Below are 25,035 nucleotides of genomic sequence, written 5' to 3' on the forward strand. Positions count from 1 at the left end.
GGTAAGCAATTCCATAAACGGGACGGTGACTTGCAAATTTTTACACATTTCCATGAACTTACCGAACTTACCTTCTTCCTTGTGCTTTGCTAGACGATGGGGAAATGGTACTTGAACAACTTCTTTTGGAGGAGCATCCTCCACATCTTTCTCATTCTCATTCTCTTTGGGAACACTCACCATCTTTGAAATGGCATTACTCTCCTTAGCATTAGGAGAGACTTCTTCAACAATCACCTTGTCATTATCTTCGGGCAATGGGGGCTCAATATCTTTGGTATCAAGCTTGCTCTTCCTTTTTAGCATCAACAATCGATGGGGAAATGGTATACGGTCCCTAACAAGAGGCTCTTCACTAGCCTTCTTTTTGTCATCTCCCACAAGCTTAGCCTTTTTAACAATCACCTCATCATCCAAAGTCATGGATGGCCCATCATAGCTTGTACCACTTCTTAAGGAGATAGAACTGACGGTCTCATGTGGTTGCTCACCTTGGGGAGGTAGTTGACCGTTCTTCCTTTGAGAATTAGTAGCGGCTAGTTGAGCCACTTGTTGTTCCAACATCTTGACTGCGGCACTATGAGCTTGATCATTCTTTTGGATTTGAGCCAATAATTCTCTTTGCATTTGGACTATCATACCCTCGAGCTTACCAACTCCTTGATTGTTTTGTTGGCTATTTTGTGGTGGATTTTGTTGGTAATTGTTTTGTGGGGGCCTTTGTTGATTTTGATAACCCGGTGGAGGGATATACTTTTGTTGTTGAGGAACATAGGCATTTTGTTGTGGTGGGGGTTGAGGGTTAAGCACATTGTTGCTAGTGTAAGACAAGTTCGGATGAAACTTTGTATTCGGGTTATAAGTGTTGGAAAATGTACCCGGTGGATATGAACTTTGTCTTAAAGCTTGAAAGCATTTACCTCTTCAATGGGGGCTAGACAATGAGCGACATAATGACCCGCACCTCCGCAACCATCACAAACAATGATTTGACTCGTTGAGGACACAACATTGAATTGTTGAAGGGAATCTTTAGCATCTCTTTCCGCCAATTGTTGTTGGAGCAAGGCAATTTGAGCTAGCAAAACGGAGTTATTGGAGAATTCTTATTTACCTTTGGATGGCACAACTCGGGAATTGACATATTGTGCATCATGGACCGCCATAGATTCGATCGTGGCATGAGCAAGGTCGGTGTCAATTTGATCAAATCGCCCATTGTTGGCGGAATCAAGAATCCTTCGGGACTCGGCACAACATCCATTGTAGAATGTTATTGCTAGAAACCAATCATCTAGCCCATGATGTGGGCATTGTCTTTGAAGCTCTTTGTACCTCTCTCATGCTTCATATAGGCTCTCAAGAGCTTTTTGACGGAATCCGGTGATTTGGCTCCTCAAAGTTTGAGTTTTCTCCGGTGGAAAAAACTTTTGATAGAAGGCTAGAGCCAAAGTCTCCCAATTGGTGATTCCATGGCGGTGCGGTCAAAGCTATTGATCCAAAGCTTGGCCTTGTCCTTCAAAGAGAAAAGGAAAAGTATTTCCCTTATTTGGGCTTGAGTGACACCCGTTTGACGGATCATGGAGCAATAGTCACAAAAGTTTTGCACATGCAAATTGGGATCCTCCAAAGGACTTCCTCCAAATTGCTTCCTCTCCACAAGGCTAATGAAAGCCGGTTTGATCTCGAACTCTGGTGCGGTGATTTGAGTGGTTGTGATTCCGGCCGGAAGCATGGCCGCGGTGGGTTTTGAATGATCGAAAAGCTTCACCATATTTTTGGTAGTAGATGATGATGGTGGTGGAGTTGATGAACAATAAACCTCCTCCTCTTCAAGAGCTTCTAGATCGTCTAAGTAAGACTTTCTAGCACTTTCGACTTGTATGGGAGAAGTGGCTTCTTTCACTTCCTTCCAAAAACGTCGTCTTCTCCAAAAGGTTTTCTCGGGATCGGAATCCGGTGAAAGCAATTCTCCACTACGAGAGGACCTGGGCATAAGACAACAATTTCTAGGAAAATGATAAGTAACGGTCTCAAGGAACAAGTGTTCCCCAAGTCAAAGGAAAACAAGATAAAAATCGACAATTCAAAAAGCAATAAAACCGTTTTCCCGGCAACGGCGCCAAAATTTGATAGGCTTATCGCGTACCTATGCAAAGATAAATTCCCTAAACACAAGTAAATGTAGTAATAGGGGTCGAACCACAAGGAAACGGGAATTACGTCGTGAATTGCTATAGGTAGATTTTTATCAAGGTCGATTTCGTTTTTGGTTTGACTTGGTTGTTTGATTGACTAATAAAACTATGATGTGAATTATATGATTAAAAGGGAGTCTAAGGGGTTCGGGTCACGCATGCAAAGGTAAACATATGATCATGATAAACTTGGTACTAATAACATTATCAATTGCTTAGGTTTAGAGACACCCACTTTACGATATTAGTGTCAACCATAGACCGGGTCTTCGAGAAACTCTCGTCCATGACTAGGTCGTCCTACTATACATGCTTAGTCTAATTCAATTTCGTGCCTCTCGACTTATAGAACGAATGAACAGACTTAATCATTTGAATAAGGCCTTAAACAAAGATTAAACATTATGGCACAAGCATGTGATAGAAGCAATTTAAACAATATTATTATTAACCTATTTTATCATGTTATATATTTGATTTATGCATGGCTCCCAGGGCCGTCTCAAGAAAAGTGGAGGCCCGGTGCAAAAAAAAATGAAACTTACAAAATTAGAGAGTTTATATAATATATTAATGCAAATCACAAATCATTTGAAACCTGATTCTTTTGCGTAGCTTTTTTTAGGCGAATTCTATTATCAAACATTCATAATCTGTTTTTCCCACAATATTGACAAAAAATTAAGTTTACCCATTCACAAAAAAATAAAGCAAATAAACAATTACAATTAAGAAGAAACATTACCAATTTAATCTATTTGAAACTCAAATGTAAAGTCTGAGATTTTTAGTGACAATAATGCAAAGTTTTGATTCTAATATATCTCTCTAATTGTAAATTTAGAATGATTTGTCAGGAATTGATTTCAGATAAATATGCTTAAAAGATAAATTATAAAAGAAACACTAGATAAATTTCTAGGAAAATTAAAGAGAAAAATTATTATTGTTTTTTTTTTGGGAAAGAAATTACTTATTTGAGGAAGGAGATTGTTGAAGATTGGAATAGCCATGATTGAGGAATGAGAATGCAGTGTTAGATCGTCAATTACTCAATTCTAATCTCCTTATTTAACTTTTTTTTTTTTTTTCTAATTTCATGGGTAATGTTAAGATTTGGGCCCCAAAATTTTGAGGCCCAGTGCCAATGCACATAGAGCACCATGCTCTAGACGGGCCTGATGGCTCCCCTAGCCCTTAGACTAAGAGATTTAGCTACTCATATTAAGGTGTAAATTATAAACTAAATTATAAGAAATATTAAACATGGTTATATGATTTATATTAATTAGATGGTATAACATGTGAAAGGAACAATGCTAATGTAAAATGAAATACTTGATTATAATAACTATGTGGTAACTAAAATAATAATGTAAATTGCAACTTGGAATTAGAAATACCTTATAAAAGGGAACTTATATGGAAGAACAAATAACAAATAACCAAAAGCTTGAATACCAAATGCTTGAGAATATCTTGAAGTACAAAATGTTGAAAGATTAACTAATGGAATGTTTAACTAATTGTAAACTAAAATGAGAAAACTAATGAGAGAAATTATAATGCTTAAGGCTATGAAAGAGTAAAATGAGACGTAAAATTGAGATGCCTAAAACCTTGGAATACCTCTCCTATTTATAGGAGAGGGGAAAGAAACGTAAACTTCCAAGATGCATGCGGCCCCGATCGGGGTTGGGTGGCCCCGATCGGGGTCGTGTGTTTCCGGGTATTTTCTCTTAATTCATCACTTAATTGCTTGAGGAATAATGACCCTTAATGCACCCGGGTAAATGCTCCATCTATCATCTTTAGAGCTCCCAAAAAGCATCCTAAGCATGTTAGAATCTTATGTTTTCCACCTTGACTTGGACTTGAACATTGGGCTTTGACTTTGATTGTTGGCAACATTTGCATTACACATATTAATCCATCAATTTCTCCATGCAAAACCCAATCCAATGCTCCATGCTTAGTCCAACACTTGGTCTTGATTAGCTTAGTGAACTTGGTGTATAAAATGATAGGAAAAAGCCTCTAAATGCTTAGATTCCTACAAAAACATGTTAAGACAAGCAAATACACTAGAACAACAAATATTAGCTTATGACACTATGATAAGTGCTAAATAACAAATAAAATGGAGCTAATATAAGGGATGAAAGTATATAAAATATGCACTTATCATGTATTGTGAAGAGTAGATTAGAGTATAAAAAAAGATGAATCAAAGGATGATTTATTTAACATATCAATTTATACGAATCCAATATTAACCTCTATCTAACTCGTCTCCAATAAATTGTTCAATCAATGTGTGTTAGTTACATTTCCTAAAAGATACTCTCTTCGTCCAATTTATTTATTTTTGTACCTTTGATTAAAAGACCTCTCACAAATAATATCAAAGATAAACAAATGATTTTGACGGAGGGAGTAATATGGAGTACTCGAGTCCAATCTATCCATTGGAATATTAATTGGAAAGGAATCCCTTTTTGACGTTAATGAGGATAATCATAATTGGAATAATCATAGTCCAAATCATTTTGAATGAATTTGGCCAAATTCATATGCTAATTTATTGTTATATTTTTGAAATTCAAATTTAATTAATTAATTAATAAATTAATATATCATACAATATTTTAATACTAAAGTCTTTCACTTAGCTATGACACGTGGCAACTTTGAAGATGATGACACGTGTCGATTGAATAGGCTGGTGGCTCCAGCTTTAATATAATATATGATATATGATGATATATGATATGATTTTGAGTTGCTTTTGATAAAAGAGTAACATTGATGTAAGATACCAATAACATTATCGAGTATAAATTAACAATTTAACATAGATAACATCTTTCCTATTATCTTATTCTATCTAATATTTTCTAATATTTGAAAGATAAATATAAAACTATAAAAAAAGGAAGAAGCGAAAAACACAACTAAATAAAACAATCAATGGCAAATTGAAAATGAACAATAAGATAAACAAAAAAAAATGACATAATTCTATTTTTTTTCCTTAAATAAAATTTACCTAAACGATGGTAACAAATTTATTCGCCTAATATTGCGATATGAAATGTAGATTAGACGGAATCTCAACAAATTACGATTTAATTCCAAATTTAATTTAATAATGATAATTTCTCCTGTAATCATGTTAATTCCTCCAATAAGCTCTCCCTATTATGGAAATAATAATATCATATCAAATATTCATGTGTTTAGGAAGAATCAATAATTATTATTCTATTTTAGGATTTTCTACGCGATTTTGCATGTATCAATTTTTTTCTTTTTATAGTCTTAGGATTTCAGCAAATGACATGTGGCGTAGGAGTAGGTGCTGACACGTGGCGAACAAAGGGGAGGCCGGTTTCAGCCTTAATATAATATATGATATTAATGGAATAATTAGGAAAGAGAGAAATATAGATGATGGTAGAATGAGGCGCAACGGCAAAGCGTAGATGAAATGAAACCAAATGAACGATAATAAGAAAAGATATTTATTTCATATATTTTCTGATAAAGGCTATCATGTTAAATTTTTAAATTGCTACATAATGATATCAGTAAATCACTTATTTTCTTGACAGAAGAATATTATTATCTCTTTCTGACTTGGGACGTTTTAATATTCATTTGCCTATTTTATTATTTGATTTTTATTTAAAGTTAGTTAGTTAGTTAAGTTATATTGTACTGAGTTTATTTTCAATGAGTTCATTCTAGAAAGTTTGGTACTTCAAATGAAAGGAACATTCTTCATATATTATTAATAACAAAATATGACATTGCCACATGTTGTAATATTTAGCTCATTTTGAAAAAATGAATGAAACGAAACCATATATTGTAGGACGATTAAGGCATGTAAAAAGTGATAGAATGTTGGATAGGTTGGGTCATTGATCGGGTCAAAATGATCGTGTCAAATAAGTCAGGCTATGCGGATCACGTGTTGAATTTGGGGAAAAATACAAGTAAGAAATTATTTTTAGCGCTTTTATTTTTTTTCCCTTTCTCATGTTGAATAAATAGTTTTTTTAAAAAATTAAATCATCTAAAAGTGGGATAAACAAGACAGGGATTGCGCGCTCGACAATGTTACCGTGGAATCTAAGGAGTTCAGCTAAGTCGGAAAGATAGATCGAGTTTAGGCTCTTATTGTGCCAAACACATTTTTACTTAAAAACATCAATAAAAGTAGTATTACACGTGAAATTTCTGAAGATCTTTTTCAGAAATATTAGAAAAACTAATGAAAAACACATTCTGGAAACATAAATTTAGATTAAAAAAAAAAAGTTACCTTGAACTCAAATTTAAAATTTTTAACCTTTAAATAATGTCATTAAAGGAGTCATGCAACCACAAAGTTTTACATTAAATATAAAAAAATTGGGATTTAAGTGAAAAATGATAAGAGTCACCGGTCGGATGGGGATTATATTAAAACCCAATTATACCGTGATGAGTAGTAAATGACATTATTAGTTTATTTAGTGTTTGTTGTGCGGAAGCGTGAATATCCCGTGTTGGGCCTCTGCTGCATCTGTGTCCACAACCCATAATAGTACGATATTGTCCGCTTTGGGCCAAGCCCTCATGGATTTACTCTTGGGCTCCTTCCCAAAAGGCCTCGTACTATTATATTTTCTGGACACTTATAAAGATGATCTTCCATCTTTATTCTACCGATGTGGGACAAGGGTTTGCACCCTAACAATCCTCCCCTCAAACCAAGGACCATCATCTTGAGTCGGACCTTGACCTCCATGGAGGACTATCCCACTCTACAGCCCCAACTTCTAGACACCCGAAACATCACAAGTCTTGATAACCTCCCCTTAGCCGACACACCATGCTACCACGAGCCGTCCATGTGCCCTTCTTGGGGATTTGCTACACATGCATATCGAACATCCTCTGCATCCAATATACCCTGGACCGGGTCCGTCACTTCAGAAGTCCTAGAACACAAACGGTCTCTGGCTTCCAACCTGGAAAGGACAGTTCTAGTACACAAATGGTCTTTGTCCCGCAAGACCTATGACGCCTTTAATCCATTTAACCCTGGACCGGGTCTGCTCAAGGACTCACCCTGAGCTAGGAGTTCCATGCCTTACAGTGTACAACTTCAAATCTTGGGTCTGCTGATGAATCCTCGTGTCTAGCCCAAATCGAACCTTGGGCTCTGATACCACTTGTTGTGCGGAAGCGTGAATATCCCGTGTTGGGCCTCTGCTGCATCTGTGTCCACAACCCATAATAGTACGATATTGTCCGCTTTGGGCCAAGCCCTCACGGATTTACTCTTGGGCTCCTTCCCAAAAGGCCTCGTACTATTATATTTTCTGGACACTTATAAAGATGATCTTCCATCTTTATTCTACCGATGTGGGACAAGGGTTTGCACCCTAACAATCAAATTGTTAGTATGTGACTCGTATGTCGCATAAAAAGTATGTCGGAGTTTGATTACGGTGAGATAAAATTAGACTAAGGAAGAAAAGAAGTAGAAATATGGGCGACTGTCTGCGGGTCGCATGAGTTTCTGATGAAATCAATGTGCCGTTGGTACTAATGTTGCATGATCAAGCGTTGACTTTACTATTGGAAAGTTGACGTCAGCTTTTGGTTTCCTTAGTTTAATTAGGCAATATTATTTTTGTCTTTATTAATTATATTTCTTAATTAGAATAATCTTTGTTAGGTAGTTTAATATATAAACACTACCTTAACCTAGTTATTCTTTTAAGGAGAGTTTTGTGAGGCAAACACATTGAGAGTTTTAAGAGGCAGATCTAGAAAAACTCTGTGCTCATCTTTTGTAATCTGTAATTCTCCCGACATAGTGAATTATTCTCCCTCGCCCTGGTGGATATAACTATCGCATTGATAGTGAACCACGTTAAATCTTTGTGTCTTTTATTTTTGCATCTACTCCGTATCGCTTCCGCACAACAATTGGCACCAGAGCTTAGGTTTTTGGATCTAGGGAGGAGAAGATGGCAACTGACACTATAAGGATTGAGAAGTTCGACGGGAGGAATAGTTTTGCACTATGGCAGATAAAGATGAGGGCTTTGCTAAAGGAGCGGTGCATCTGGAAACCCTTGACGCCGGGTTTCTCCACGAAGGTGACGAAGACCGAAGCTTCGGCTGCGGGTGTTGAACCTAGGGTGACTGAGACGGAAGATCCTGCCTTGTTAACAATGGAGGAGAGGGCTCATTCATCGATCTTGTTGAGTTTGTCAGACGATGTCCTAACTGAGGTAGCCGATGAGTCGACTGCAATGGGGTTATGGCTGAAATTGGAGAGTTTGTACATGACAAAGTCGCTCACCAATAAGTTGTTGTTGAAACAACGTCTGTTCTCTTTCAAGATGCAGATAGGTATGTCACTTCGTGATCATCTAGACAAATATAATACTATATTACTAGATCTGCGTAATATAGATGTTAAGATTGAGGATGAAGATCTTTGCTTTAATTCTGTTGGTTTCTTTACCTGCGTCGTATGAGAATTTTGTGGATTCTTTTGTTCTTGGTAAAGAAACATTGACCCTAGAGGAAGTGAAGTCAGCACTTTGCACTAGGGAGTTACGACAAAAAGCAACTGTTGACTTAGAAAACGGATCAGGGGCAGGTTTAGTTGTTGATAATACTAAAAAGGGTGGAGTTCGGAAGAAAAAGGCTAAGGCTAATATTCCAGACACCAATACTGCTGAAAATTCTGTTATCTGTTATCTATGTAAAGAACCCGAGCATAAAAGACCTAGTTGTCCTAAGTTGAAAGCTAAGTCTAATGCGGCTGTAGTTCAAAGTAAGAATTTGGAGTACGATTCTGAGGCGGACTATGCACTTGTGGTTGATTCTGTTCGTCCTATTGATCGTTGAATTCTAGATTCGGGTTGTTCTTATCATATGTGTCCACACAAGCATTGGTTTAATACTTATGAGTCCTTTAATGAGGGTCGCGTTGTTGTTGGTAACAATGCTACTTGTGAGGTAGTGGGTATTGGGTCAATCAAGGTGAAGACGGCTGAGGGTAAGAAGTGTACTTTGACTAATGTGAGACATGTTCCAGCTTTAGGGAAGAATCTTATATCACTTAGTTTATTAAGTGATTTAGGATATGAGTTCCAGAGTAAAGGGGAGATTTTGTCTGTCACGAAGGGTTCTAGTTTGGTGCTGAAAGGTGTCAAACAAAATTCCTTGTATGTATTACAAGGTGAAACGCTGACTAATTTTGCAATTTGTGCATCCGTGAATCACAAGAAGAAGACTAAGGTTTGGCATAAGCGGCTTGGTCATCATACGGGTGATAGAGGGATACAACAATTGTGCAAGAGGGATCTTCTTAATGGTGTCAAGGTAAGTAACCTTGAGTTTAATGAGCAGCGTGTGTTTGGTAAGAAACACAGATTTAAATTTAGCAAGAGTGTTCATATAACAAAAGAAGCCCTTGACCCTTCGGGGTGCTGAGCTTAAGGTGGAGCATCCTTGAGCGGCCCGGTCCAGGGCTAAATGGACGCATGCCTAGTCCAGGGCTTATTGGACGGCAGACCCAGTCCAGGGTATATTGGATGGTTATAGACTCAAGGGTGGAGTCTATGGTGTTCTAGTGTGAGAGCTCAATTTGCTAGAACATGGCAGATATAAGTCTACTTGAGTGACTTGTATATTGGTCGAGTGATTTGGAAGTCGTTTGCTAAATACGACTGTCCGAGTCAAGGTGGAGAATTGTTAGTATGTGACTCGTATGTCGCATAAAAAGTATGTCGGAGTTTGATTACGGTGAGATAAAATTAGACTAAGGAAGAAAAGAAGTAGAAATATGGGCGACTGTCTGCGGGTCGCATGAGTTTCTGATGAAATCAATGTGCCGTTGGTACTAATGTTGCATGATCAAGCGTTGACTTTACTATTGGAAAGTTGACGTCAGCTTTTGGTTTCCTTAGTTTAATTAGGCAATATTATTTTTGTCTTTATTAATTATATTTCTTAATTAGAATAATCTTTGTTAGGTAGTTTAATATATAAACACTACCTTAACCTAGTTATTCTTTTAAGGAGAGTTTTGTGAGGCAAACACATTGAGAGTTTTAAGAGGCAGATCTAGAAAAACTCTGTGCTCATCTTTTGTAATCTGTAATTCTCCCGACATAGTGAATTATTCTCCCTCGCCCTGGTGGATATAACTATCGCATTGATAGTGAACCACGTTAAATCTTTGTGTCTTTTATTTTTGCATCTACTCCGTATCGCTTCCGCACAACAGTGTTTAAGGGCATGAGGATTCGATTAAAAGTATATGGGTAGACCTATCACGTACAATTCGCTAATGACAAATGAAAAATAACTCAAAATGAAAATTTTAAATATGATCACTTCTTAGAAGACTTAAATCATAGCGAAATTTATAAGAGTTAACCCGTGCAAATTTGCACGGGTATAAGACTAGTTAAATAAAAAATATTTGACAAATTAACTGAAATACAGCTTTTTTTTATATATAAAATGACATAAAGGACATAGTAAGCATTTATCATTAATATAAAATAAAAATAATATTTTTTACATGTTACCTAGGGTCTAAGATAAAATGACAAAACTAAGATAAAATGACAAAACTACCAAAATACAAATGTATGTCTTATCCCTTTCCCACCACTCATTTCATCACTTTCCTTTGTACATTTGTGTTCATTCCCATAGTTCCTCATTCTTCATTTCTTTCTTAATCATTCATCCAAACTCCTTTCATTTCATCAATCAAAACCTACACCACTCATCATAAGTCAACTTTAAATCACCATTCCGATTAATCAAAGTTCAACCAAATAAATATTAATCGCCTTCATTTTTTGTTCGACTTTCGATTTGGGATTATTTTCGATTTTCGTTTTTTTCGATTTGGGATTATTTTCGATTTTCAATTTATATAAACCAATTTTCGACTTTCAATTTACAAATAAACCTTAATCGCCTTGATTTATTTTCGAATTACAAATAAAGATCATTTTTTCGATTTGGGATTAATTTTTTCGATCATTTTCGGCAAATTTAGGGTTTATTTTCTGAGTTATTGATGAAGGCAATTTCTGCAAATGAAGCTGATTATTTTCGCCAGATTGATGAAGATTGATCATTTTTTTTATGAAGGTTGATCGATTTGGGTTTATTTTCGCCAGATCTAGAAAAAAAAAGTTGCTCAAATTATGTCAAAACTAAGTTCATTTTGTAGCTAATTAAAAAATAAAATCATTTTGGATATGCTCATATTTTATTTTATTGTGTTTTACTATATAATTGTTTTTTTTATATCTTTATTATTTTCTTCTCTTTTTGGGAGACATGGAGATATGCAGTAGCAGCAGCAGCAAAGCTTTCAAGGATTTTCGTCCTTTGTTTTGATGATTGTCCTTTTTTGTTTCCAACCAATGAGGGAGTGCCACCTACCGGGTCACCAACATTCACCACCTCCTCAACTCAAGGTCACCTGGTGACCTTTACTTACTCAAGGTCACCAAAATCATCCCCTTAATCCTAATTTAAGAGGTTGCTTGGAATGAAAGTAATTATTAAGGGAATAATAGAGCTAAAATGAACTAAAAAATGAAGGGAATGGAGGTTGGTGATAGAAATGAATAGAAATAGGGAAATATAGTGTAATAATCACTTCATTAAGGGAGTAATTGTTTCTTACCTCTCCCCCCAAATAATGCATTACCTTCATATGGAGGTAATAATTTCTCCCTCACCTCTTCTTTACACCCTTCACAACCACCACTAACCACCAATTTCCTCCTATTTCTTCTTATTTTAGCTTCTATTACTCCCTTAATAATTACTCCCAATCCAAGCAAGCCCTAAGGGGTAATTAAGGTGACCCAACAAGGTCACGACCCAATTGGTAACCTTGCTTGGGGATGGTCTAAGAGCATCCACAGTCATGTGTATAAGACCATGCCCAAGCAAGGTCACCAACCGGGTCGTGACCTTGTTGAGTCATGCTAATTACATAATTAAGTGGTATTAGGATGGTAATTTGGTGACCTTGAATAACTCAGGGTCAACTGGTGACCTTGAGTTGAAATATTGATAACATTGGTGACCCAACACATGTCATCCTCTCATTTGTTCTTCAAAAATGAAAAGGACGGACGGAAATGAACTTGTCAACCCTCTGCAAACCATCCTGCCATTTTTGTGGAAAAGTAAGAGATTCAATAACTGAATTATTACTAGATTAAATGAGAAATATATAGTAAATTGAAATAGAAAAAAATATGAGCATATAATAATTGGCTTAATTTTTTTATTGTCAACAAAATGAAATCAAATTTGACATATTTTGGCCAATTTAATAATGAAAAAGGTATTCAAATTAAAAAAAATAGCAATTAAATTAAACCAAATTAATTACCTCAAGTAAGGTTGGATGGTGATGAACGACGATATTCATAGAAATAATCGATGATGGTAAATAAAAGAGAAAGAAATAAATAAATAAAAGAAACCTGAGCAAGAGGGTAAATAATAGATCTGGGATGTCCGATGATGGTGTTGATGGTGATGCACTCAAGATCGATGACGATGGTGATGACCTTCTCGTCTGATGGTTTGTCATTGTCAAAATAAAAGATCGAACGATGATGGTGATGGTGATCTTCGATAGATCATAGTGGTGATGATGAAGATCAGTGATGTTGTGAGTGTCGATTGATTTAGGAGAAAATAAAGGTGGCAAAAATGAAGAGGGAAAAAAGGTAAATTAAGTTGTGGAAAAGGATTTTGGGAAAGTTGGAAGTGATTTTGTTGGGAAAGGGGATAAGAACCAACGATCCAATTTTGTGGATTGTGTGAATTTTTTTGGTTTAAAGTTTTGGTTAAATTATTGTATGAGACGAATTTATAACGTAAGACGATATATTTGTATAGATCATAATAAAATAAATTGTTTGAAATAATTAACGATTGCAAGACTATATGTCGATGTATTTAAACCTTGACGGATCAATAGGATATAACCGTCTATCAAAGTAATTATTTTTTGTACCTTTTTTATATTTAATACTGATTTAAAATTAATTTTTTATTTATTATCCGGATCATTTTTTTATATTAAGATATTAACAAAATTAACTTTTTTTATAATTTATTAGTAATAATTGAAAAAGTAAGAGAGATGTTTTGGTGGGGTAGTAAATGCGGTAAATGATTGGAAATGTGAGAAAGTGGAAAATGATTGGATTGGTAACCTATGTCGTGACCTTCTGCTTGGGAGGGTGAAAGTGAGTCAAGATTAATAAGGTGTGATTACGGGAAAAAATATTGGTGACCCGATTAACACGACCTTCTGCTTGGGGATGGTCTAAGGCTCATCAATTTTTAGCAGAAGGCTGCTCATACTTCTCCAATCATTAGGAACTATCCTCAATTTTTAGCGGAATGCTTCGTTTAGCGACAAATCAAGGAACACAACGCATAGCGCAAGTTAATTAAAATAGTGACTTTATGAGTGAGTGAAATAGGCAACAAGAAAGAGAGTAAAGCAAAGTTAAATGGGAGAGAGAAGATATATTTGTTTCTTTTCCACAATTTTAACTTATTTCTTATTTTTGTCAAAACTTACACCATCTTCAACCATGATTTTTTCACCTCCTCATTCACTCTCTCTTATCATTTCTCCTTCATCCACCTCATTATTATGTAACTTTTCAATTTAGAACCAAAACACTCCTCCAACAATAATTTACACTTATTCTTTATTTCTTTCTTTCATCATTTATCTCTCTTACTTTAACATACCCCGCACATTTTTTACATTAAAATCTATTTTTCTAATTTGTTCGAGTTTTCAACTCGATAATTAATCGACTTCAGTTTTATTATAGAAAAAAAAGGTTAAAACGCTTTTTTCTCTTAAAAAAAAAAATTTTCCGAGACAATTTCTAAAACATAAAAATTTAAAATTTAAAACATTGTTTTATAAAGCTACATTAATTCAATATTTAAAAAAACACACCAAATATTACATAGATAAATTAATACAAGAAAATATATACGAAATGAGTTGAAAATAATGGTGAAAAAAATAATTACACATTAATTATTAGCAAAAATATAAAATGAGTTGAAAATAATTAAGATGAGGTACGTATTATACAAATATTAGCAAGCATGAGAAATGGATTTCAGCAAAAGGACACAAAAAGGACACTACTTCGCAGCAAAAGGACGATATATTTTATACAAACATGCCGCGTTTCAATCCTTGGAAAGTAGCTGTAATGTTTGATCCTTGACTTCTTGAGGATATATGAGGATACGTCCTCACCATTGGACAACATATTTTTCTCTTACTCAACTTTCCGCTGCATGCAATAAGCATGGTTGGAGGTGCTCTTAATATCTACTCTTCTTTTTTTTCAAAAACACATATTTTTCCTTCTCCTCCTTCTTTGATTTTCTTTACTCTATTAAATATCGTTTTTTAATGGATGTTTAAGATTCGTAATTTGTGGGGTAAATTGGATAACATTGATAAAAACGATTACATTGATAACTGACACTGATAACACATAAATAAAATTGACGAAAAAGTTGTCTTGGAAAATATATATATTTTTTTAAGAAAAAATACGTCTTACCTTTTTTCTATAATAAAACCGAAGTCAATGAATTATCGAGTTGAAAACCCGAGCAAATTACGAAAATAGATTTTTAATGTAAAAAACTAGGTTTGTGACCCGTGAAATTCACGGGTTTATCTGTTTTAGTTTTGATATTTTTATCGTATTGTTAATATTTGTTCGAGCGATTAGTTGTTGATCTATTTAAAAATATACAGTCTTGAAATACATAGAAATTAGTTAGTTAATACCTTATTTCTTTGACAACTTTGGTTTATTTTTTTAAATCGAATCCTGCAAGTGACAATGCAGTAGCTACTAATTTTGAGAAACTTGACAACGGAGCAATGACAAAGATGACTCATTATATATACGTGTGTTTTACTCCGCAATATAATAAAGTGATTTTTTAATATTAAAAGTTGAAACCATCCGTATATAATAAATTCCGTATGGAAAAATCTTCAATAACGCCTTATAAGGTTGTAAACTCAATACCTCAGTATAGTCATCTCCAAATTATTTCTAGACCTCTCCATAACCCTCCCCATAGAAATATCTTTGAAGTCTTATCACCACGTGCATGCTTCAATTATTATTTACATCCGAAAAAATATTTAGTATATCGATAGAAAAATATTAGATACGATTCAATGGTATAGTCGGTATGTATTCCATGTATTACGAATTAAATTTCATTTCAATTGCTCAATAATCTAAAAAACTATATTCCCTAAATATGAATTCCAAAGGGTTCATAAAATTTTTTAAGTTCCTTATTATTATTTCAAGAATTTGATCCATCTCTAGTTATACTTATGTCCACGATCCTATATAAAAAAATAGTATTAAAGACTATAAAATAATCTCTTCCGATTTTGGGAAAAAAAAACACATAAACTTAAAAATATACGGATTAGAATTTAGAAACCATACTATTTAATATTTATCTGAAGGTTCACTTTCGCTTCCTTTTAGTATGCTTCTTTTTAGTACATGCCTTGATAATAGTTCATATAAAATGAAAAAGAAAAATATATGTTAGAGATGATTATACTCATGAATACAAAAATACAAATTCAAATAGGTTGATCGGGAAAGTATAATAGTAAAATTACACAACAATATACGCTTAATAACAAATTTAAAGAAATATTATAAGATCTCCATTTTGAGATCAACGATCATCTTATAATGCTTAAAAAACTTAAACTACTTAAAAAAGTAAAGTAAATTTTAGGGTCCTGATTTTCGCAGTACACATTTTACTCAACACAGTACACTATTGACAATTTTACCCCTCTCATTTCCCCTCTCATTTTCCCTCTCTAACCTCTCTATCATGTTTTCCCTCTACTGTTAAAACATCAATTCATCTCAAAATTCACAAGGCAACTACTTAAGCGGTTATCGACATCGAGATAAGGGATAGCCGGCTGCCGGATTGGTCGCCACCGGTGGTTGTGCGTCGGGATAGTTTATGATGCGTCGTCATTGGTGCGTCGGCGGTGATGCATCGGGATAGGGGAGATGCGTCGATGGTGGTCGGTGATGACATGGTGGTGGTGCGGTGTTGATGACGTGGTTGTGGTGATTATGCGGCGGTAGTGATGGCGGGTGTGGGCGGCGGATGATGTACTACACAAAGTAATGTTGTTTTGCAGTTGCCTGTGTACTGTAGTGTGTACTACATTTATTTTTTTTCTTTTTTTTTAGTTTGTAATTAATAAGTAATACGGAGTATAAGATTAACGGATTAATTACTTGTTCGTCACTTAAATAATCGTTCATAATTGAAGAGTTTTAATGTTGTTGAAGATGGTTAAGGTTTCAATACTAGAGAGAAGAAGAGAGAATTAGGTTTACTGTATTTTTTTTGTGAAGGGCAAACAAATGGAAAGTGTGGTGTAAAAAGTACTATAATGAGTAAAATACGTACTGCGAAAATAAATTGCGAAATTTTATAGAAAAACAATCAAAAGGTGGGAGTTGGAGAAAACTTAAATTGGAAGAGGAAATCACATAATTAAAATGATTAATTATTGTCAAAATGGTTCAAAAAGTAAATTGTGAAATTTTAAAGATTTTTCATTCAATTATTTATACTTAATTATTTACCATTAATTATGAGAGTAGGTTTTTTTTAAGAAACTATGAGAGTAAGTTTATGTATTATTCTCGTTTTGACAAAAAAAAACACATAAACTTAAAAACATACGAAGTAGAATTTACCAATCATACTATTAATGTTTACCCGAAGGTTCACTTTCGCTTCCTTTTATTGCATGTTTTGATAATAGTTCATATAAAATTAAAAAGAAAAATATATGTTAGCGATGATTATACTCATGAATAAAAAAATACGAATTCAAATAGGTTGATCGGGAAAGTATAATAGTAAAACTACACCACAATATATGTTTAATAACAAATTATAAGAAATATTATAAGACTTCTATTTTGAGATCAACAATCATCCATTACTTATCAGTTTCTAACTTACGTTTTTTTACCTTTAATTTTACCCTTACTCCTTACACTAATTACCCCCATATCGTGTCTTCGACTCAAACCCCCAATTTTCCCCAGAAATCATGCAATTCCGCATAATCTGACTCCTTCACTATCAATCCACCACAATACCACATAAATCACCAACCTTAGCTTCCACCATGACAACATCCAGCTCACCAAACAAAACACCATCTACCTCCCTTTCCACCTCCTTAATCGCCACTGTGAGCCTCCGGTCCACCACCTGCACTCCGTCCTGACCAACATACCTCAACTGACATCGACACCAACACCAACACGAAACACCTCCTTTAATTCCGCAACCCCACTACCCTTGTCCTCCGATCCGTTTCACCACTCTTTGCTCCAACCACAGCAACAATCCACCAAGATTCCAGAACCGGCGCCGAGTTTCCGCTGCTACACCCATGCACCCCTAGAATTCTTCGTCAATTACATGCCCAAATCATTGTTTCTGGTACAACCAACAATGTTTATATTTCCAATTGTTTGATGAAGGATTATACTTCTTTCGGTTTAATCTCCGATACCCATAAAGTATTTGATCAAATTCAAGATAAAAATGTAGTTTCTTGGACGATTTTGATTTCTGGGTTCACAGACATTTTTAAGAAGCTGTAAATTGTTTTTCGGAAATGTTGGTAAGTGGAGTAGAACCCAATAAGGAAGATTGCCCAGGAACGGAGTTCAAGTGTGGCTCAATTGTAACGAATAGAAAACCCCAATTGAAGAATCAAATAACCCAGAAAGATTGCAAAAGAGAATACAATGGGGAAGAACATGAACACATAATCCTAATTGGAGACTGGTTCGAAAAAAATTAAAGGGGGAAATGAACTTGAATGAAGTCGAGTCTGGGGAAGAACACTAATTGAAACACGATTCCTGGGGAAGAATAGGAGTTCGGGATGATGACAGCGCTTGCGGGGAATTTAAAAAAAAGTATATGTAATGTAATGCAGGGTGTAAGGGTATATTGGTCAATGCAAATTAACGTAAGACGGTAATATGAAGTCGAGTCAATAATTACACAAAACCGTCACTAGAATGTAAAATAAGTGAGAATGGTGGGGATGAACATGAAACTTAGGTGGTTATTTGTAAAGTATAACATAATAGGTGGTAAATTGTAAAGAATAGAATATAATAGGTGGTAAATTGTAATTTTTCCTTGTATATATTCTATAACTCTAATTATTCACTTCTTATCTTCAACATTATATCCTCTTTCTTCATAAATACTATCCTACAACCAGTTGTATAATAGCATTGTACAACCGCCTCAAAGTTATTGAGCTCTTACACAAAGTTGTTGAACTATTTTACAAGTTATTGAGCTATTTTACGAAGTTATTGAGTTTAAAAAAATATTCTGTTAAGCTCAATAACTTTGTACCATAGCTCAATAATTTTGTTAATAAAACTCGACAACTTTGTAACCAAGCTCAATTACATTGAATAAGTTGTATAATACATTAACTGCTCTTTCTTCATTTTTTCTAACTCATTTGTTCTACGTTTAATCAAAAAAATGCTTTGTTGAAGCTTTGAATCCCTCTTATCAAATGTTCCTCCTACACTACTAATATGGGAGGCCACTAAACTCGACAATAGCAAAACGAGAGGCTGTCATACCAAGAAACAACAGTTTTTGGAAATAAATTACTTGAACTTTTGATTGGAAACGTATTCAAATAATTAAATTTGGATGAAGAATTTGATAAATTAGTGATTAAATTAGATGGTGGAGTGGGAGAAAACGAGGGATGAGAGTATAATGAAAAAAAATGGGTAAGGTGATGACTCTGATGAGACTTGAGCCGGAATTTTTTAAATTTGGTCAAGTTTCGGCAAAAAAGTAGTGTTTAACGAAAACAAAATTTAAAGGTAGTAGAAAACAAGAAATTTTTTTGAAGGTGGTGTTTCGCAAAGTGACCTATATTAAAGACGGTGTTAGACAAAAAAACCCTAAAAATTCACAAAATTTGCATTATCAATCAACCCCCAATCCGATAAAATCACCGTTTATTCCACGTCCAATCTCGACCTACTGAATCCAAACTCAAGGTGATAAAAAGGAGAAGAGCTTCTGTAACACCCCGGTTTATAAAAGAAGTCCTCGTCAAGACATTCTCTAATAAAACGGACTATTACCATCTCGGTTTCCCGAGGTAGTGAATAACAAATTAAACTCCAAGGCAATTTATATAATATTTTAACTTAATTATTACAAATCCTCTTTTCAAATTAAATTACAAGAACTGACATAAATAAAAGTGAAGTCTTCTAGATGATGATCTAGTTACTAAGTCGTCTGATCCAGTGTCTCACGCCCATTCAGCTCCCGTCCTATCTCTTAAACCTGTCAAGTCTGCTCGCCAATATTTGGGTCGTCACAGGTGTTCACGAGTACACAAGGTCAACCACGAGGTTGAGTAGGGAAAACAATAAACAATAAAATATGATATGCATGATACTCCGCCACCTCCATCTTCATCTCAACTCATCACACACATCTCATACCCCGGAACGCCCGGCCATACCGATCCCCGGTAGACACAACAATCGACCGTCGTCGATATACCAGCTAAACAGCTGAGGTTATCCAGGGCAGGTCCTGCAGAACCCGCCTGGGCCTTATCACAACATCGTCATCATCACACCGCATCACCACAACATCCTCCATCTCCAATGCATATGAATGCTCAAAGAAAGTGATGCAATATATATATATATATATATAAATCAATGAACTGATGAATCATAAAATCATGCCAGTTACCCGATGTTGTGATATCATGCTCAATACGATCAAATCAGTCAATCACCTTTCCGAATATAAATGATAGCGTAAATCAACAACCAGGAAATCAAGTCAACACAATTCAACAATGACGATAATAGGACAAGTGTATTTCCCTACCTCAAAGTGCCAGCAATTCCAATTAAGCAGTTAAGCAGTCCAGAAAGTAAAGCAATGAATTTGATTATCGATCCCTCACGAATCCGTCACCTAGCACAATTATAATATTTATAATTACTAACTACTAAATATAGACATCTCCCAAAATAGAAGCTTTCCCGGTATAGTAACTTTTCTCTTTTAGCAAACCCGACTCAAGATAATTAATTATGATTAATTATTATTCTATTTTAAGCAACTCGGAACTAAAACCCAAAATGGTAATTAAAGGATTAACGAATTATACTTTTAAGAAAAACCCGCATTAACATTTGAACCACTCAACACCCGACTTGAATTATTAAGTGTCTCGGGAATAATTTATTTAAATGACTCGGGATTTAATTTAAATAACTAATATGATAAATAAAGATTAAACGAGTTATACGATTTATAAATATCCGAATCAATCCTTAAACAGCTCAAACAATCCCGACTCAAACCCGTCTCTAATTATATTAAATAATTCGGGAATTAAATTAACTACATTATTTAATGACACGGGAATCACATTAATTAATTAAGAGTACGGCCCATTAACAATTTATATCGATTAAACTATGAAAAACCCGATTCAAACAACTCGAATAACCCGACATCACCCCCGTCCCTTCACACACGCTCACCCGCCACCACAGGCCACCACGTGGCCGTGACAGCCACCGGCCGTGGTCCCCACTTCAACCTAGCCACCGACAACCACCCCCACTGGGGTCGACTCCCGCCGGCGGGGTGAACCACGGCCGTCTTTTGGCCTGGTTCACAGCCGCACATCACCAAACACCACATTTCCCAAACCTACAACCACCGCACCTCTCGCATAACCCCTGCCAAACCACCACCGTACTGCTCGCCGCCAAACCACGCACCCAGACACCACAGCACCACCTTGTCGACCTCCCCCTAGTCGACGGTGGCACCACCCCAAAGCTAACCATCTAAAACCCACCTGAAACATCTAAAAACCCGCTGCTACCCTCCCCTGTCAATGCCGCCTTTATCTGCCACCACCACCACCTAAGACCACTCTAACCACCACCAATATACTCATCACATAATACCCATTTCCCTTACCCCGTCAACAACCACCATTAACACTCCTAGCAGACACACGACCACCAACAAAACAGTTAGAGAATCGAAAACAGGGGAAAGGGGGGTTAACTCATACCTTTTTATGCCGCCACTGCCGCCACCAGGGCCACCTACGGCCGTCGACAGAGGCACCTACCTCTTCCCTGCTGCACCGTCCCTACCCAGGCTCACTCTCTCCCTCTCTTTATGCGCGAGGTTGATGATTGAAGTTGGTGAATAAAGGAGTCATGTGCTTGCTTTTGTAAAGAATGAGTAAAGAAAGAAAAAGAAAGTATGGTAGGTAGTAGTAATGATGTACTAATAATATTAGAATAACAATAATATATATAATACCTACCATATTTTAATAAAAGTAGAATGTGTTGTCAAAATATGATAGGTCGAGAAAGGTTAGACTCACATTTCGAATTCCATATAAAACCGTCTCAATTAACTTATATCGATACAACGCGAGTTAATTAAAATAACTTATCATAATTATCGACTCGACAATTTACCCGACTTAATTGGTAATATAAAATGTATAATAAATAATATATAATAATATCCGTTTAATAATATCCGTTTAATTTATTATATAAAAATACGGGGTATTACAGCTTCGTACCAAACATCCTTTAGTCTTCTACATGTATCTAATCCTTAGCAAACGTGATAAAATAGCACCGGCTCACCATTTTGGTTGACGCGGAGGTACTGGCCAACCCAACCCAACCCAACCCGAGGCATCTCTCTAACTAATTTTTTGCTAGCTCGACCAAACTCACCACTTGTGTCAGACTCAGACCTTAGAGCATTAGCAATGGTCGTTTGTGAGAGAGTTCTTATATAAGAACGAACTAAACGCCATTGTTAGAAGTAATTTTCAGTTCGTTCGTCCAAAATGGTTCTTGCAGACGAACTTGGTTTGTGTTGAAGAAGTGAACAGCAAAACTCACATGGGAAAAGTGAAGGGGAGAGAGCGTGAAGGAAACGGCGTAAAATTACATAGAGAAAAATGAGCGTGAAATACACGCAGCATAATAATACAATACTAGTGGGATGATGGTGGCCCCCACTCGCAATTAATTTGCCTATTCAACCCCTTCCATGCAATTCATGGACTATATAACCAGTTGTATATGTTGTACGGCGTAGAATTTGAACTTTGTGATAAAGTATCCGAGCTTTATGTTAAAGAATATGAGCTTTATTAAAAAGTATTGAGTTCATCCATTTACACATTAAAAACATGAACTTTGAATTAGCTCACAAAAATTACTTATAAGCTCGGATTCTTATACCTTGGTTGTACAATGCTTATGGTACAACTGGTTGTATAATCCTATTTGTGCCTTCCATGCCAGTTTTGGTGTTTTTTATTAAAAATAATATTTTATTAGGGGTAGACTATCAGACCCATTTTAGAATCAGAAAAATCGTTTGTCCATTGTTAAAATCTATAAATACTATTAAAAGGCTAGCATAAAAATGCCACGTAGACAATGCTACATGAGATGAAAAAAAGCCACGTACACAATAACAATGTGACTTGGCAAACTAATATGACATGGATTATCAATTTATTATTATATTGCATTAATTTAATTCACTTATTTTCTTTAAAAATCCATCCATATTCCATTAGCTTTAAACTTAATTAACTCAAAAAAACTACAATAAGAAAATACACATTAACTATAAGTTAATAATTTCAAGAAATTTCATATGGATTAGTATTATATGTATTCGAAATAAAAAAAACTGAATACATAAGAAATTAAGAACGAAGAAGAATAAAAGAAGTTGAAAATAAAAAAAAAATTGTATTGTCAGATTTGTCACTAATTCACTACTTTTTTTTTTGAAAGGCACTAATTCACTATTGTTGTTATTATAACTTTGTTGTATATAGAAGATGTTTTATAGAACTAATTAATCAACAAATAAGTATTAAATATCATATAAAATATTTTCTTAGGAAAATATAAAATATATGGAAAAAAATATTTATTTAATTTAAGTAATTTACAAACAAATTCTGTAAATACTTAAATGAAATTAAACACTAATAATAAAATTCTAAAAGGGTACTAATACCGTGTATTTAGTTCATGAAATTATTTCACGTAAAGGATAAGGTTTTGGAAAATATAAAATATGTGGAAAAGAAAATATTTATTTAATTTAAACAATTTACAAACAAATTCTGTAAATATATAAGTAATTTAAACACTAATAATAGAATTTTAAAAGGGTAGTAATACCACGTATTTAGTTCATGAAATTATATCACGTAAATGATAATTTAAATGAGACCTTCTTCATTCCACTTTTATTGTTTAATTATCCTTTAAAAAATTTTCCAAATTAATTAATTTTTCAAAATTTAGTATGATAAATGACTTAACTATTAGTATCTATACAATATAATAAAAAGGCAAGATGAGTAGTTTATTATTTGACGTGTGTCATGTTAAGCAATTTTAAGTGCCACATTTTATGTTATTCTTTGCATTTATCTATACAATAGAGTTAAAAGCTTACTTAATGCATTTAATTTTAATCCACGTGTAATTTTTCTATTGGTTACTAATAATTCAATTATATTAATTACTTAATTATCTAACTAAAAGTAAGTAATTATCTAACTAAAAGTAATCTCTAAATACCATGTGTTACATGCTTATAAAATACAAACAAAATAAAAAAAATAATAGTGGCAAACACAAAAAATAAATTAATACAAACTCTTTATTTTCCTCTCATAAATTTGGTATTAACCTACCTATTCATTTAACTTTTTTGTTTTATTTAATAGATGGTCTTTTGGTTTTTCCTCACAATTATTATACTTTGTATTTATTTCACCATTTTTTTTATCTCCCCCTTAGTTCACACAACATTCTTCTTTTCTCAAATAAATTATTGAAATTAATTACAAAAATTTTCTTATATAAATATTATAGCAATTCTATTTTTCATTTTTATCCAAAACGTTGGTAGGTAAAATATGCATATATAACCAATTGAATTATTTAATTTTTTAATTCTTATTATATTTTGAATTAATTAATAGTTTGAATCTTATATAAATATTACAACAATCCTATTTTTCATTTTTATCCAAAAAGTTGGTAGGTAAAGTATGCATATATAACCAATTGAATTATTTAACTTTTTTATTCTTATTATGTTTTGAATTAATTAATAGTTAGAATCTTATTTAATTATTATTTTTGTATTTGTATTAAAATTACAGGAGGATAACATAGTCACATATCAAAAACATTGCATGAAATCTGGAAATAATGGTTATGAAACTTCTTTGCAATTATCTTTTGACTTGAATATATTTTTCAGTTCATTGAGTTTTCTTTTTTTTATTATTAATATGATGTATGCGCAATATCAAATTGTACTATGAATCTCTAATTATTGGTGACATGTTACATTATATATTCCAACCCTTGGAATATTAATTGACAAATTTTGTAAATTGTACTAAATTGTCTTATACCCTTTCGTGCACTTTATTAGTTTTCCGTGTACTCTTCAACTTGTATTTTGTAAATCAGGTTATAAATCAAATATATTAGTCTAC

The 25,035-nt window shown here is 34.2% G+C and overlaps 1 protein-coding gene and 1 non-coding gene across 2 annotated transcripts; both read left to right on the top strand.

Annotated features, from left to right (window-relative positions):
• Positions 1–1,296: 1,296 nt before the first annotated feature.
• LOC141593754 (small nucleolar RNA R71) lies at positions 1,297–1,403 on the top strand. The gene has a single exon (XR_012521821.1). It is a non-coding gene; the product is annotated as a small nucleolar RNA R71 (small nucleolar RNA).
• A 7,743-nt stretch (positions 1,404–9,146) lies between these two features.
• Positions 9,147–9,707, top strand: LOC141590631 (putative mitochondrial protein AtMg00300). The gene has a single exon (XM_074411206.1). The coding sequence runs from the start codon at positions 9,147–9,149 to the stop codon at positions 9,705–9,707; it is 561 nt and encodes a 186-aa protein (XP_074267307.1).
• Positions 9,708–25,035: the final 15,328 nt, after the last annotated feature.

This window comes from Silene latifolia, chromosome 7 (genome assembly GCF_048544455.1).
Source record: "Silene latifolia isolate original U9 population chromosome 7, ASM4854445v1, whole genome shotgun sequence".
NCBI classification, from domain to species: domain Eukaryota; kingdom Viridiplantae; phylum Streptophyta; class Magnoliopsida; order Caryophyllales; family Caryophyllaceae; genus Silene; species Silene latifolia.

Excerpts from the sequence above, each read along its gene's own strand:
- LOC141590631 (XM_074411206.1), top strand. The coding sequence starts at position 9,147 with ATGTGTCCACACAAGCATTGGTTTAATACTTATGAGTCCTTTAATGAG.